Raw genomic sequence first — 17,649 nt, 5'->3', positions numbered from 1 at the left:
TTTAAGGATCTGATGCTAACGTACTGGTGGTGCAGCGGGTTTTAAAGTCAAATAGTAAAGCAGCGATAATGAAAACAAACTGTTATCTTTCACCAAAGTCACACGAATGACGGAGTTCGTGATCCCACACTGATAAATATAATCTCAACGGTAATTGTTTTTATCTTCTTCTTTTTTTTTTTTAAGGTCAAAATGAAAACAACGACTTTGGTTTATTCCGTGTCTAAAACCTGCGTATGAATGTTTTCATTTTCAGGCGTGCGTGTCGAGAATATCTTCAAAGATTCAGACTTTATTCACATTAAGCTTCTTTTTTTTTTGGCCTCTTTAGATCATTACGTTTGCTCAGGTGTGAATGTTTGAACTCGGCGGGATCAGCTGTGAGTTTCCGTCATCTTCAAACGGATCTGTGCTATAGATCGTTATGAATCACACGCGTTTTAACTCCTACGTGCGCTGAAGGACCCTTTTCTGTGGAGGTTAGCGATGTTCAAAGAGCTCCACAGAAGTACCTTTACGCTGTTTTGATGTCTTAAAAAATGAAATAATTAGCATCCTCCAGGCTTCGGTCAATATTTAATCGAGCTGCTTAGTCTGAAAGAGGACGGAAGTTAGAATTTAATCTGACAGCTACAGAAGTTTGACCCTAAATTCACACAGGTTAGAAATTGAAGGCCTTTTTTTTTTTTTTTTTGCCAATGATCCAATAGTGTTTTTGAAGATAATTAAAATCAATCCAATGTATATGTGATGTAACTGACTGCAGTGCTTTAACAAACACATTTTATTTTTACACCCAAGCTGCTCCTTCATGTTACGTAGGTGGTCGCAAGCTTTTCAGAGTAGCTCCAGTAGGACATCAAAACACAGAAAAACAGCTTTTATATATATTGTAGATCAGCTGTAGTACCTGGCTGTTCCACCAGGTGGAGCCTCTCACTGTTTAATACTGTAGAGACCAGAGGAGGTGTCACTCAGACCAGTTCATGTTGGCAAGCAGATAGCATTGTTTAGCTAGCAATGGGCACCATGACAAAGACTTCTGTGGTGATTATTGACGTCCGACCAGCGCTCATGTGTCAAAAACAAGCCGGGTTATTAATGAACCTTTTTTCTTTACAAAAACGTGTGACATGTAAACAAAAGATAGGGAATTGAAAAAATTATTAATATGGCAAATAACTTCTAAAACTGGCATTAGCAACACAAATTTTCAAGATGGCCGCCATTTCTGATGTGCAAGCTCATATATTTTGACTCAAGCGTGATCTTGTAGGTTTTGGTGCCAAAGTATATGCAATGTAGCTTGTAGATGCCAAATTCACACGCTACATCAAAGTGTAGAAGCTAGCTTGTGGAAATAACTCTTTAATTCAGACAGTTGCTGCTCCATTATGACTTGACTTAACACGTGTTGTGGACCACAAGATGCTTTCTGCCACCAGAATGGAAATGTAAGGTGTGTAAAATACATGGAGCAACGTTCATGTCCTACAAATTGGATAACTGAAATCAAAATACCAAAAAAAAACATGCCAGTGTCCACCGAGCTATGTTTATCTTCCAAACGGGCAGCACATAAGTAGTGCTTTTGCCTAATTTGATGCATTTATCTGCCACATTATACTAAATGCACTTCAAACATCAATCTATATGTAAGATTGAACATTTCAAAGCCTCTTTTTAAATGTAAGATTAACACCATAAAGCCCCAAAACTGCTAAATTGAATCAAACTATTCTGTAATTATTCACTAATTCACTTATTAAATGTTGTAAACCTGTCCACTGCTTTGAAAGCCTTTAAGATATGTAAAATAGGAAAAGGGTTTCAGAGACAAATACCATTGTTGATGCATTTATGCACATTTGAACGCTGCCCGATTGTTTCAGCTCTCCTTTGCAGCTGTGTGTTCGCCGCTGCTTCCTGTTGTCTTTCTTCTTCCTGCTGCTCCTGTTTGAGCGGCTTTAAGGAGCATCGTGTTGACATCCAGTCGCCGGCGTTTGCATGCCGTTCACGCCGCCTCCACTTCCCGCCTTTACTCTAACACAGCCCCTCAAAGACAAGGAGCCGCTCGCTGGATTCAAATGAGCTCTGAGTTCTGTACAAACGGCTGGAGTGTGGGACTGTGATCAGAATGTGTTTGTGTCTGCAGCACGGCCAGCAGTGGCAGAAGGACGCCTGCACCACATGCGTGTGCGACCGAGGCCAGTCCAAGTGCCACACAAACACCTGTCGGCCCGTCGCCTGCGACAAGGTGGGTTTTCTCGCACGCTCAAATATTCATGCATTCAGTTTTATACACACTTTTTATCCAGAGCTCACCTCGGCGCCATGTGGAAGCTCCATAATGGATGCAGGAACGTCTGGCAGTGCCTTCCCTTCTGTTAAACCTTCCTCTGACCCCCAACCTGAAACATGACCATTACAAGGTTGATTTTTTTTTTTTTTTCTTTTCGCCTCCAACACATTTATGTCCCCACAGCATGAGCAATACACACACACACACGGACATCCACGCCGGCTGACATTTAATTCTTAATTGTATGCAAATTTCCTCCTGCAGCTTCCATCCAGAGCTGGACCTCTTGTTAGTGGAGTCCAACAAAAAAAAGAAAAAACCACAGCAAAACGTTAAGGGGCTGCGCACATATGAGTACGTAGTAATACCAGTACAAGCTACATGAAAAACAGTCTGAGCAAAGACCAACATTCTTTAACATTAAAAGTGTTTTTCGCTTGTTTTTCTTTGTTTTTTTTTTGTGGTGCAGTCAAATAGTCCAGCTATTACAACCAGCGCTGCTCCCAGAACAACATCAGCACCTTTAAACCTGTGCATTGTGAATATTTTGTACATTTATAAAACATTCAGCTTCTCTACACACACAAGAATGCGTGCAATGTCATTGTTATTCAACTTAATTTCAATTCAATTCAATTTTATTTGTATAGCGCATATTTACAACAACAAGTCATCTCATAGCGCTCAATGGACAATCTTACTGGACAATCTGTACAATACTGGCCTTATTGTTATTTCCCACATCCAGAGCAATCTGTTAAATATCTGAATCTCCACATAAGAAGGATCGGTACTTATAGATGTTCTTTAGTTTTATTAGCTGCTGTGATGCTGCACGTTTCCATCCAGATTAGTAAAGGCTTGACTTCACTTGACCCAAGCCTTAGCTTAGCTTGAGCTTAGCTTGGCTTAGACTTAGCTTGGCTTCACTTAGACTTGTCTTAGACTTATCTTAGCCTAAACTTCTCTCAGCTTAGCTTGACTTAGCCCTAGCTTTAGGTTAGACTTAGCTTACACTTGGCTTAGACTTATCTTAGCCTAAACTTGGCTTATCTTAGCTTAGCTTGACTTAGCCCAAGCCTTATCTTAGACTTATCTTAGCCTAAAGTTGTCTTTGCTTAGCTTGACTTGACTTAGCCTTAGCTTAGACTTGGCTTAAACTTATTTTAACCTAAACTTGGCTTAGCTTGGCTTAGACCTAGCTTGGCTTAGACTCAGCTTAGATTTAGTTGCACACTTTTTGTATCCACTGGCAGCCTCACGTTTGCAGTTTTACTGTGGAGCTCAAACTTCAGCAGAGAGCAAACATTACATTGTGTACCAGTAAGAACTCGTGATAGTTCAGTCGTCATGTGGAGCATCGTTACTGGAAAATGAGAGGTCAGTGAAGAAATGGTCGTTTTTACAAATGAGGAGTCTGGAGAAGATGCGTCACGTCATGCGTCACGTCATGTTGTTCAACATTAACGTGGTTTGGCATCGTGAGTTCTACAGTGATGTCAAGACACACTGGAGGAAGAACATTCAAGGTGAACATCCTGAACCGTGGCATGATAACATCCCCAACAAGCTGTGTGCTCGGACACAAGCTTCTTTGGCCACAACAACACAAACGCTGTAGCAGATTTGTCTCCCTGAGATGTCTTCCCTCCTCAAAAATGAAATCCAGCTTGACGGATCACAGTTTTAGGAGATTCAGCGCCAAAAACAGACGGTGCTTCCAGGGAGCATTATGAAGCATTGCAGGAGCAATGGGAGCAGAGTATCACTGCACGAGGAGAGTACTTTAACGTGAATCAGACATGTTTTAGGAGACTGAGTGCTCATCATAGATGGTGCTTAACATACAGGGCTACTGAGGAGTATTACAAGCGTTGCAGGAGCAATGGGAGCAGAGCGTCACTGCACAAGAGACTACTTTGAAGTAAATCTGGCACATTTCAGGAGCTTGAGCCGTCATAACAGATGATGCTTGACATGCATATGGACAGGACTTCCACGCTGTGCTATAAGCGTTGCAGGAGCAACGGGAGCAGAGCATCACTGCACGAGAAGACTACTTTAATCTGGTGCATTTTTTGCTTTTTATAGGAGCAGAACTTCTTCATCGCATGTTATACATCCATAAAAATGGACTAAGGAAGCTTTCCATGCAGCAAATGTCCTCAAAAGGTCCTAATAGGAGCACGAATAGGCAAAGAAACAAGTCAGAAGGGCTGAAATATAACTGATCGATAGATTTTTATTGGTAAAGTCCCAGAACTTTTTGATCACACCCAGTACACCAAAGTGGACGCCAGCGTAAATGAAGAACAGGAGAATGCGTGCTCTTTGTCCACATATACCAGACCAGAAGTTAAACCTGTAGGTTCCAGTCAGGATTGATGCCATTGCTGTGAAACCGGTGAAAAGCTTTTTGCAGCACTTTCACTCTTAAACCTCACGCAAAATCAAAGTCAAATATTCCCATCCTTCTGCACGGTTGAGGACTTTTCTGAAGCTCAATTCCTTCCACTGATGAAACAGAACCCGGCGCTGCAGAGAGAAGATCCCAGCGGACTGAGAACTTCCAAAAAACCACCACTCTGAAATAAAATAATATGAAAGGGGAAAACCTGAGCTAATACCTGCCTGCCCTGTGATTCAACAGAAATGGAATTTGGGGAGGCTTTGAGCTGAGCTTTTCTTCTGTAAAGTTTCGCTGCAATAACGTGAAGCGTCTTCACAGAAAGAATCTCAAACTCTCGGGCCGTGCAAGAGTTGCATCTGCAGCGTCAGTAAATCTGCGAAATAAAGCCGGTGTGATGGAACAAACTGCTCCCTTAATAATGCAACACACAGCCTCTCCTCCGCCGTCTTATCTCCGTGTGTGGTGAAAACAACAAGAAAAAAAAATGCACAAAAGCAGCATTTTTATAAGCTCTTTGTCTCTGCAGCTCAGTTTCCTTCCGTGTGCTTCCTTCGCAGGGTCAGACCAAAGTGCGGCGAGCCGGTCGGTGCTGTGACGAATGCGCCGCCGCCAAGGGAAGCTGCCTGTACCAGGGCGCCGTGCGTTACCACGGCGACATGTGGAACGGCACCGGCTGCGAGTTCTGCACCTGCGACCGCGGCCAGGTGCTCTGTCAGAGGGCCGAGTGTGGACGGGTCGAATGCCCGCAGGTAGAACTTCTTTTTTGGTTTCATGTCCTCGGGCCGGAGCTGCTCTTTAAAGAACAACAACAACACACTTGGTTAAATTTAGTCCTCAGAGCCAGAGGCAGCAGCTTCTGTGTCTTTATTCAGACGGATGTGGAAAAAATAACAATAAAAACCTACTTATTCGAGCCAGTCGAGCCTCTGTGGGGGTCCTGAGGCAAAGGTTAGAGCCAAAAGAAATGCAAGAGACGAATTCAGCTTGAGCCAAAACACAACAAAACATCAGATGAGTCCATCAGCTGCATGTTGATTCTTGGTTTGCTCACAACACTGGTGGTGATCTGGAAACCCTCCAGAGCTGTGAGACCTCCACATGTCCACCTGGTTTGTCTTGATTTTGTTGCAGATGATCTTCAAACACCTGCTGATTTTCAAATAAAGTTAATTCTCACAGATACATCGTGTCACTGCTGCAAAAATAAAAGTATATTATTATTGATAACTGACTATAAATCACACGTTTTCTCTGTAAAGTCACACAAAAACAACCTTTTTACAACCAGTAATTTATTCTTTTACAGTGTTTGTCTGTAAAATTTTATTTTTGCTGTATTTTAATCAGCACAAAATCATCTTTTTTCACATTATTTAAAGAAAAAAACACATTTCAGGATTGGAAAATGTTAAATCAGATTTGAACTGTTGTTTTACACATTTTCTTAACTCTGTAAAATTACAGATAATGACAAGTAAAGTCATAAAATAATAGATTTATATATGTTGATTGTCTTTTTACAACCAGTAATTTATTCTTTTACAACATTTGACTGTAAAATTATTTTTTTTTGCAGTATTTTAACCAGCAAAAAATGACATTATTTCACATTAATATAAAGAAAACGTCTCTATATTAAAGATTCAAACAATTGTAAATTTCAAAACTGTTTTTTCACAGATATTTATTAGATAATTTTCAAAAAAATCACAGAGAATATGATTAATCTATGTGTGCAAGCAGGCCAAAACTGTAAATAATGTCCACATTTGTTGTCTAAACAAACAACAGTCTAGTATTTACTCTGAGTTCTTTTACGTTGCTCTGCCAGTGATCTGATGCAGGAAAGTCTTCATGATGGTTGAACCTTACAAACATCCAGCATGTTGTAGTTTCTTTCTTTTTTTGACTGGAAGTTGTATGGAGCTGCACGGTGGCTCGGTGGTTAGCACCGTCGCCTCACAGCTAGAAGGTCGCCGGTTCGCGTCCTGGTGAGGACACCTGGGATCTTTTCTGTGTGGAGTCTCCATGTTCTCCCCGTGCAGCGTGGGTTCTCTCTGGGTTCTCCGGCTTCCTCCCACAGAGTCCAAAAACATGCTGAGGTTAATTGGTGATTGTAAATTGTCCGTAGGTGTGAATGTGAGTGTGCTTGGTTGTCTGTCTCTAAGTGTAGCCCTGTGATAGACTGGTGACCTGTCCAGGGTGTCCCCTGCCTTCACCCTGAGTCAGCTGGGATAGCCCCCCATGACCCTAGTGAGGATTAAGCGGTGTATAGATGATGGATGGATGTAATAGTAAAAATTAAAACCCAAACACCAGCCACACCTGCGACTCCCTCTGAGCCCTCACTGATCTGTTACGGTTCGTTACCAGAGCAGGACTCATGAACTGACTGGCTGTGAACGGATCTCGGTTCTGCCGACCCACACGCCGTTAAACCTGGTCTTGATTGCGTCGCTGGTCCTCTGAGCAGCGTGACCTTGTCGGACTCGGAGCTGGACCGACTCCAGCGCTGCTACTTACAGCTAATGACACTTAGCAGCTGTAATTACGGCCGTGCAGGGTGATTAACGAGGGCTTATTTGGTCCCGCTCGGGGACGTTACGGCAATATTATTAAAGCGGCTTGACGTCGGAAACACCGGCCGAGGCGTCGAGTCGACGCCCAAACTGGGTCACGTAGAGGGAATAAAGGTAACCATGGCAACGCTGCCTAATAACCTTAACAAATCCTTTTGTTTTGTCCCAAAACTACTCCCACGTCCGACGTCCTACATTCCTGACTGGGCTCAGGCTGATGTTCACGTCTTCACATCACAGCTGCTGCTGCTGGAAGAAAAGACCTGAACGGCTGCTGAGCACCGGAAAACAGGAACGTTTTCAACTGGAATTCACGTTGTTTTAGAGATTTTCCCAGTTTTGTTAAATCACTGACAATACATAAGAAAATTACAAGAAAAACAAAAGAATTAATTTAGTTGTTGGCCATTAAGAAGTTTGAAACTGTAAATAATGATCTTACAGATACTTGCCACTAATTTAAAGACAGATTATGTACGATTAAAATTTGAAAAATCCTAAATAACTTTTCAGATTTTCCTGTTTTGTTAAATTAAGCATATTTATTTAAAAGAAAGAAAAGTTGTTAACAAGAAACAAACAGGCCAACAGCGTAAAATAATGTGAAAATTGCAAAAATAAAGTATTGATTTAGATGTTAGCTGCAAAAAAAGAGGTCAAAATTGTAAATAATGTTCACATCCAAATTACATTTTCACATGTAGCAACTAGCGTTTTTATTTTGCCCTTTTTAAATCTGCTTAAATACCATTATTGTACAGAAATATGCTGTGATTTTCAGTTTACAGTATTTCACTGTTCTTTGCCATAGATTTAGTTTGACTCTGGCTGTCAGATTTTCAATGTTTTATCAGATAATTTAATTCTTTTTTTACAGTGTACTTTCATCGCTGAGTCGTGTTTCCTGCCTCTAGCCGCCGTCGTGCAGCCGAGCTTCTCCTCACGTCGTTACTTTCTTCTTGTCTTTTACATTCACTTCATCTTAAGTGGTTAAATCAGCTGGGATGGAGGAGAGCGACCCCGCGGCCTCCACTCCTCGGCCCTGCTGCCAATCTGTGAATTTAACTGCAGCGCGTGTATGAAGCCGAACAAAGCGACTGTGACATCTTCCATTAGCTCCTTCACAGGCCCATTTGTGAGCCACCAAATGGGATTCCTGGGTGCTGACATGTTGCTTTTTGGGGGGCGAAAGTTTGAGAAGAAAAAGGTTTCGCAGGTCGAATCTGCAGCAGAAAGCGAGATAATAAGACGTGCACGCGGAGAAATGAAAACGAGGTTATTGAGAATCTGCGTCGGTGGAAACATTCAGGCGGCTTGTGTAGAGAAACACCACCAAGGTCACAGTCATTGACTTCACATTAGTGCTTCATTAGCAGCCTTGATGCTACGGACCGCCGTAAATGTGGAGTCTAATCTTTGTCTTTTTTTTTTTTTTCTAAGAGAAAAGGCAGATTTTTTTTCTCTCTTCATTTGGTTGTTGAAGTTTTAAACCTGCAAAAAAAAACAACAACAATCCCACTGCTGAAGTAACGCAGAATATAACAACTTTAAACCATATTATCATTTGGAACTAGTTTCTCGTCATTTTTAAGTTATTTTGGAGAAGTTTAAAGTGATTCTAGACATTTTTCAGGTAGTTTTGGAAAATTTAATGTTACTTTGGAGAAGTTTCAAATAATTTTCTGAGTATTTTGGACTGAGAGTAAAGTCCAACCTCCTGGATGAATAAATAAATGCAGCATGGCTCAGAACCAGTGAACAGAGGAGGAGGTTGTTGGAGATACATCCAGCTGATGGTGGAACATCTTTCTAGAGTTGACGTGTAGTAGCAGGAAAAACAGTAGGAGATGGGTAAAGAAAATGAGCCTACAGTGAGTAAAGTTTATTCTCACATTGTCTTCTTGTGCTTTTCCCAGGAGACCATGTAAAGCGTGACGCGGCACTAATGCATGAAAGGAAACCTAATCAACACGTCCTTTGTTTCTCAGGACTCGGAGCTGGTGTACCTGCCGGGGAAGTGCTGCCCGGAGTGTTCCTCCCTGAAACCCGCCTGCCTTTACCAGGGAAACTCCTACCAGGTAAACCCAATCTCACCATCTCCAGCTTCTCTTTGAGCCCGTTTGCACAACGAAACAGAGCGTGGAGAAGAAATCCAAACAGCTCTGTGGGTGAGACGAAGCCACCGCAGGGCTTCTGCAAACTCTCAGAAGGCGGCGGCGTGGAGCCTCGGTGCAGAGGAGGCGGCACAAACAGGCAGATACATCAATATTAGGCCGCGTATGAATATATAAACACTGAGAATTAGTCGCAGTGAGTTGAATAAATATGTGTTTTAGGGCTGTTTAGCTCCCAACAACACCGGCTTTTCTTAATATTCTGGCCCATATCTGTTAGAGGCTTCATTATTCATGGGAAACTGGAAGGCTTTAATTTTTAACGTTTTCCAGCCGATGTTGGGGCGGAGGGAGGGAGGGAGGGAGGACGGTCGGCCAAGGCTGGAGAGAAAACGCTATTATTCTTTTCCAATGGATTGGAGTTCGTCTCCCCGAGGAATCCATCTCAGCAGCAGTAAACACAGCCCATCGTATGGACGCCTACAACCGTCGATACGCCACCCCGTCGCTTTTTGGTGGGTTTTTTCTTTTCGAGGTTAAAGCAGCAGGTTTGCAACTGGATGATTACTGGTGTGGAATTCCCCAGCGAGTCGCAGAATAACGGCCCGGAAAGTTAATGAGTTAGAATAATAAACTGTGTTTACCCGACACTTATCTTCAAGGTGATTTAAAGGCGCATTAGCGGCCTATTTATAGGAGGCCGGCAAGAACACAAACACAGTTCTCACTTGTTTTATTTCAAGATGTGATCGGCCCAAATGGGAAAACACCATTAGAACCTGCAGCGAGATGAATGAGGACGCTCAAATACGTTGGAGATGGAAGCTGCCTGGTCAGTGTGTTGGCACACAACAATGAAATAAATACAAAAAAAGAGGCAAAACTCAAGAGAAGAGCCAAACTTGGTCATTAGGATGATTTCAGTTGGTTGATTTTCTTGCACTTCAACCATTTTTTGGGCAAATTATTTGTATTTTGACATTTTTTTTGAGGCATTTGGGCCACATTTGGAGCTTTTTTCCCAACATTTTAGTCCATTTTTGTGTTTGCATCAATAATTTTAACTCTACAGTTTCTGTATCATATTGGACAATTTTTTCCCCCATTTTGGGCCAATTGTTGACAGTTTTACGTCAATTTGGGCAAATTCTAACTTAAAAAATTGCTAATTCTCACTTGTTTATTTCGAGATGTGATCGGCCTAAATGGGAAAACACCATTAGAACCTGCAGCGAGATGAATGAGGACACTCAAATCTGTTGGAGATGGAAGTTTGTTAGCGCACAACAATAAAATAAATATATAAAAAAGGCAAAACTCAAGAGAAAAGCCAAACTCCGTCATTAGTATTATAATTGTAGTATGTATTTGGACATTGGTTGAGTCACTGAGTCAATGTTTTAGTCCATTTTAATCTGTTTTGAGTTGATATTTTAAACTGTACCTCTACAGTTTCTGGATCATTTTGGACACTTTTTTTTTTTTTCGAATGATTTTTAATTATTCTGGACAGATTCTGAGGAGTTCTCAGAGGTGTGATTGGCCCAAAAGGGGAAACATCATTACAACCAGTTAATTTTCGTGCACTTCAGCCATTTTTTAAAACAAATTATTTCTATTTGGACATTTTTTAGAGTGATTGTGGCTTGAAAAGTGACGAATGAAAAGATTGAAAAGTCAACTCAAGACAAGAGCCAAATACTTTTGGACAGTTTGAAATAATTCTGGTCAGATTCAGAGGATTTAGAGCAATTTTAAACCATTTTGGACACACTTTTGAATGGAGATGAGCTGCTGTTAGCCTAGCTTAGCATTAGGACTAGTGGCAAGGAGACCAGCTAGCATTCATAAGATAGTTTTATACTTCCTCAACAGTTGGTTACGAAAAGATGAAAACACTGGAGAAAACATGCAACATAGTGTGTTTGTTTCCAGTGTTTATGCTAAGCTAGGCTAACCTAAAGAAAGAAAGCTGATTTTCTCAAACAAATGACTCAGAACTTTGATTCTAAATAGATGTACAGTTTATTTACAATGACATGCTGCTGTGATGTGTTTATATCGTAAAGAAAGTTTCCATTTGTGTGTTGGATGAAGAAAACTGGTGCTTCTGCATTTCATAGACGTGTCGTCTGAGCTGTTCAGGGACGAATTTCATCTGTGAATGTAGAAGATGAAGGCAATTGATTCTGTGAAAAGGCCTCATGATGCTCAGCTGCTACATCTGACGATCGTGAAGGCTGCACATTTCTGCTCGTCGTCGTTCACGGCCGCAGGTTTCTATGACAAGTGGTGAATGAATGGAAGCTCTGCTGCCAAACGAGCTCTGGGAGTTCTGTAGTTCTTATCAGAGTCCAGCTTCGTCAGCGAGCTTTAATCAGCTCCTGGATGCTGTAAAAAGTCAAGTCCAGACGAGTGTCAGGTCACTTTGGACACTTTTGAGCCTTTTTATGCAAATATGGCATCAATTTGGTCAGATTTGGTGTCATTTTAAACCAACTAGAACTCATTTTGAACACATCTGTGATCTTTCTGGACCATTTTTAAGTCATTTTGGACTAATTTTAGATATTTTTGGACATTTTTTTAGTCATTTTGGACAGATTCTAATAATTTTAACCTAATTTTAAGCCTTAAACACGTTTTGGTTATTTTGTACACATTTTTGTCATTTTGGACAATTTTCAATCAGTTTGGACACATTCTGAATCATTTTGAACAAATTTTGACCAATTTTGGAAACATGTTTGATCATTTGGGAAAGATTTTTAGTCATATTGGACAAGTGTCAGTTTTGAACCATTTTATATGAATTTGACATCATCTAGGTCAGATTCTGTCGGATTTGAACCGACTTTGGACACATTTTTGGCTATTTCAGAGAAATTTTGAGTCATGTTGGAAAGAATCTCACCATTTTGGACAAAGTCAGTCATTTTGAACTAATTTTAACCCACTTTGGACACATTGGTGGTCATTTTGGACAGGTGTCAAGTCATTGTGGACCCATTTTACACATATTTTAAGTATTTAGACTACTTTAAACCCTTTTTGGCCATTTTTAGTATTGTTCAATCTACTTTAGTCAACGATTTCAGGTCCGCAGTAATTTCGGAAATTTTTCAACAAGTGCGAAGTCATTTTGGACAGTTTTGAATCATACTGGACAAATTCTAATAGTTTTGGACGTGCTTTGTCATTTTGAAAAGATGTCACAAACATTTTATTTTTTTTAAACTCATTATTTTTCTTTTTACACAGTTTTGATTGTTTTTGACAACTTTGAATCATTTTGGACAAATTCAAGATAATTTTGGATACTTTTAGTTACTTTTGGACAAATTCTGAGTGTTTGGACCAATTTTTTTATCCATTTTGGAGACATTTGTGATCATAGTTGTCAGTCAGTTTTAGTCTGCTTGAGTCAACAATTTTAACTCTACAGTTTTAAAAGTTTTTCTTTAGTCATTTTGTACAGCTTTGAATCATTTTAGGCAAATCGTGCATCATTTTGAACAAATTTGACCACATTTCAGACTCATTTTGGATCATTTTGTACAATTTCTGAGACAATTCTGTCGCATCTGTCATCATTTGAGGCAGTTTTGAATAAATCTGGACAGATGCTAATCATTTTGGACGTGTTTTAGTCGTTTCAGAGAAGTGTCAGGTTTAACAACAGTCTTCATTACGTTTAAAGTTGTGTTCTGTGCGGCTGGTGATTGACATTCCTGCTGTTTGCCAGAGTTTCTGTCCTCGGTGGGCTCCTGTCGCTTCACTCACCCCGTTCTGAAACCGTTTATGAAAGTCGTGACTGTCGGGTTTGTTCTAGAACCGACACCTGCAGCTTTTTAAGCATTCAGCCTGTTTGTTTTCTTTAATTGTGTTTCTTCAAAGTCTGAATCCTCGGTCGTTCTCTCCGATTTCACTCATCCTCCTCCGTCTGCTTTCAGAATCTGGCTCGATGGAGCGACAGCGGCTGCCGCGAGTGTGAATGCCGCGACGCCCAGGTGACTTGTTACCTGAGATCCTGCCCCACCTGCCCCCCAGGCAGCCTGGCCGTGGTCCAGGAGGGCCGCTGCTGCCCCGAGTGCCAGCAAGGTAGGACCGAGGCCTTCTCCGCTCTTTGACTGCAAACACAACAAAGGTTTCACTTTGTGTCGGGGTTCCAGGAGTTCTTTTATCTTTTAATCCTATTTAATCACATCATCCTTTTTTTATGGAGCATAAATGTGGGGATTATAAACGAAGAACTCAAAAACACAACGACTGAGGAAGCGTCGGCGTAAAGAACACGACATGCAACGAGGAAACATGAGATCAGATAAAATGAAATGAAATTAGGTTAAATATCGGACTCACTGGAAAAAAATAGATCAATAAAAAAAAGAGGAACAGATAGATAGATAGATTATAGAATTAAAATAAATATAGATTTAAATAGATAAATAAAAATAGATTAATAAAGAATAAAAACAAAAACACAGGTAAACAATAAATAGATAAAAACTATAAATAGGTAAATATTATTTAGATAAATGAATTAATTAAAATAAAAGGATAAATAATGAAATTAATAAAAATAAATTGATACTCAAAAGTTAATAAAATAAAAAACAATAGATTAAAGATAAATGATTAAAGTAAAAAAAAAAGATACAAAAGATAAATGGGTTAATGGATAAATATTATACAGATAAATTAATTGACTAAAATAATAAATAAGTAGTTAAAAATAAATAGATAAATAAAAAATTATAGACTAGATTAGGAAGGAAAATAAAGGAAATAAAAAAACATAATTAACAATAAATACATAAAGAATAAAAAAAATATAAATTGCTAAAATATAGGCAGACAGGGGAAGGGCAAAACTACATGAACAAATTTTAAAAAACTGAATTAAAAAACGAATAATAAAAAATGAAGTAATACATGATGCCTTGAAGAGACTAAAATATGTGTATAAGTGAATAAATAGAGACATTAATCAATAAAATGAGGTTTAGGAAGAGTAATGAAGCAATAAAATTCATTAAATCAACCCAAAGCCAGATTAAAACGGTAGATTATTGAGTTTACCTTTAAAAGCAATAACAAAACGCTGCCTCACTGACTTTAGGTTTAGTTAGAACTCCTCCACCAGAGGACCAGAGGGTTCATAACATCAAGGCAGATCTGATAAATACAATCTTCTACCTAATTCACTGGAATGTGTTTTGTCAACAGAGAGAACCTCAAAAAAAAAAAAAAAGAGTCAAAAGTGCTGAAAAAAAAGCTCCTCTCTGCCAGATCTCATTGTTTTCTTGCAGCCATTTTATTTTATTTTTTTCCGGCGCTGTGACTCTCTGTCTCCTCTGTGATTGATTGCTCCCAGCGTGATTGATGGTTATTGCCGCAAAATTGGGCTTTCAAAGAAGAAATGGGCGCCAGACTGTGATTCTGTGGAGTTTTCTTTCTCAACAAAATAAAAGTTTTCTGCTCTCTGAGCCCCACGGTTGTGACAGAAATATCTGCATCGCGCGCTGCTTAAAATAAGAAAAATATCCGACTGGAGCTGCACGATATTGGAGAAAAAAAACAATACTGACAATGCAATACTTTATGTATATTGCAAAATGAAGAAAAGAAGCAGTTTAGTAAATACAGCAGGGTTATAAGTTAGCAGCCAACGCCTCTCTCATCCTGGTTTAATGTTCTCACTCCGTTGACTCCCCAGAAAAACATCACTTTTCAGTTCTGATAAATGAAGTGGACTTTATGAAGCACTATTGGTTTCAGCTTGTGTCTTACATTTTTAATGCAGCTCTGTAACGGCAACTCAAGAAAAACTGGTGGATTAAAAGTATTTTAACGGATAAAGATGAAGGGCGAGTCCAGCTTCACATGTTAGCTGCAGTACCTGGTTGCACCATTAGGTGGAGCTTCTTCTTATTTAATGAGATGAAAGAATGTCGTTCCTTTTAATTTACCGCTGCAGCGACCAAAGGAGGCGGCCGCTCGAAGTCTAGAGCACTGTGGGCGTTTAGCAGAGGGTACCATGACAACGTCTTCTGTGACCGTTAATGTCTGGTGTTGAAGATGGGCTTTTATGGAAATGTGTTTTATTCATTTTAATCAGCTTGAGTCGACAATTTTAACTCTACAGTTTCTGAATCTTTTTTTTTTTTTAGACTAGTGTCAAGTCATTTTGGACATTTTTGGGGAATTTTGGACGAATTCTAAACATTTTGGACACTTTAAAGTAATTTTAACCCATTTTAGACAAATCTTTGTCATTTTGGACAGTTTGGACAAATTTTCTGTAATTTTAGACGAATTTTAATCATTTTTGGAAACGTATCGGACAGTTTTGAACCATCTCATACAAATTTTGAATAATTTTGATCAGATTCTGCCACATTTGAACCCATTTCAGACACATTTTTGTTCATTTCAGAGAAATTTTGAGTCATGGAAAGAATTTGATCACTTTGAACAAAATCTGAACACATTTTTTTGAAATATTTGGAATCGTTTTGGCCATGTTCTTTAACGTTCTTGAGTGAACAGTTTAAACTCCACAGTTTCTGAATCGTTTTGGACACTTTCAGTCATTTTGGATGAATTTGAGTCATTTTGGACACATTTAGCATCGTATTGGACATTTTGAACAGATTTTGAGTCGTTGTTTCAGTTATTTTAAACATTTTTGGACAAATTTAGCATCGTATTGGGCAGATTCTAGGTCATTTCGACTCATTTTAACCCACTTTGATCACATTCATGGTCATTCTGGACGTTTTGGCAGCGTTTTAGTCATCAACAACTTGACCTCTATAGTTTTTGAATACGTTTAGACACATTCATTGTCATTTTTTGAAAAGTTATTTCTGAGAGTTTTGAATTGTTTCGGGCAAATTTGCGTCATTTTCGACATATTCCAAGTCATTTATTTACAATTTTAAGACATTTTTGGAAATTTTTGAAGTGTTTTGACCATGTTTTAGTCTTTTTTTTTTTTTTAACAGCTTGAGTCAACAATTTTAAATACAGTTTCTAAATGTTTTGGACATATTTTTAGTCATTTTGGACAGTTTTTGGTTATTTTGGACATATTTTCTACCATGTTGGACAGATTCTGAGTCATTTGGACTACTTTTAACCCATTTTGCTCACATTTATGATCATTTTGGACAATTTTTGAGTCACTTCTAATCAGGTTGAATGAACAATTTTAACTTTACAGATTTTGAATCATTTTTGACAAACTTTTAGTCATTTTAGAAAAACTTTGAATCATATTTTAATCACACAACTTTCTGAGCTGCTGCTTGAAATGAAAACTGACTTTGTAGGGAGAGTTGTTTTTTCCTGGGGCACAATAAACAACGATTTAACAATTAATGAATGCAAGAAGAAGCTTGTGCTTTGGTCTTGTGCTGCTGTGATGTGACCTCAAACAAAAAGTCCAACCGGGGACTTGATTATAATTTATTTTTTTAATATTCTTTCCCATTTTCCTTCAACCTGTTCCAAGAGGAAACCCCACAACTGAAAGAAGGAAAACGCTCCCTAAGACATTAAATTACAGCTTGAAGCTAATTTACTCTGGAAAGCCACACAGGCACATCAAAGCCCGTATGCTTCACCTCCCTCCTTGAAGACTTGAGACTGATCCATCTGTCTCATTGACTGAAAATTGGCATCCAAACTGTCGGCAATTATAACTATTTCTCATATAGATAAATACCCCAGCAGGCAATTAAACAGCGGGACGACATTGTTTAGATTTATGAAGACTTATAATTAAGTTTGGCTGCACGAATGAGTAATTACAGCCGGGCAACGGAGACATTTTTCAAACTCTGCGAGACAATAATGTTATTTTTTTTAAAAGCGGTTTCATGTCCCTCGCCGGCGTTCCTGCTCTCTGAGGTTCACAGCGTATTAAAATGTCCAAAAAACACCTCAAATATACGTATGTTCTCAGGCAAAGCACAGTCTAATTAGTTCAGGCAAACACAGGAAACACATAAAGTGTAAAATCCTTAATTCAACACATCAACAAAGCTCCACATTGATAATTAATGATGTTCACGACTGCAGCGGGTTTTTGCTCGTTTACTTAATTTCCGCCTTAAACGGCAACTCGGTCTCCAAAGAAGGAAGCTAATGTGCAGGTAGAAGGCTTGGCAATGATGATAGAGGTTGTTTTCTCCCAAACATTTCATTGTGATAGCAGCAGCAAGCAAATGATAAGAG

The 17,649-nt window shown here is 39.3% G+C and overlaps 1 protein-coding gene across 1 annotated transcript in view; it reads left to right on the top strand.

The window, feature by feature from the left end:
* LOC103368232 (extracellular matrix protein FRAS1-like) overlaps positions 1–13,535 on the top strand; it is a 45,512-nt gene extending 31,977 nt beyond the window's left edge. The window contains exons 8-11 of the mRNA XM_008296532.1: positions 2,156–2,257; positions 5,270–5,461; positions 9,280–9,369; positions 13,359–13,535. Coding sequence (XP_008294754.1) covers positions 2,156–2,257; positions 5,270–5,461; positions 9,280–9,369; positions 13,359–13,535 — 561 coding nt within the window. The remainder of the gene's footprint in view (positions 1–2,155; positions 2,258–5,269; positions 5,462–9,279; positions 9,370–13,358) is intronic.
* Positions 13,536–17,649: the final 4,114 nt, after the last annotated feature.

Source organism: Stegastes partitus, unplaced genomic scaffold, assembly GCF_000690725.1.
Source record: "Stegastes partitus isolate 25-593 unplaced genomic scaffold, Stegastes_partitus-1.0.2 Scaffold1133, whole genome shotgun sequence".
In the NCBI taxonomy this organism is placed as follows: Eukaryota; Metazoa; Chordata; class Actinopteri; family Pomacentridae; genus Stegastes; species Stegastes partitus.
The sequence above is the reverse complement of the archived record's forward strand: the minus strand, read 5'-3'. Positions and strand labels throughout refer to the sequence as shown.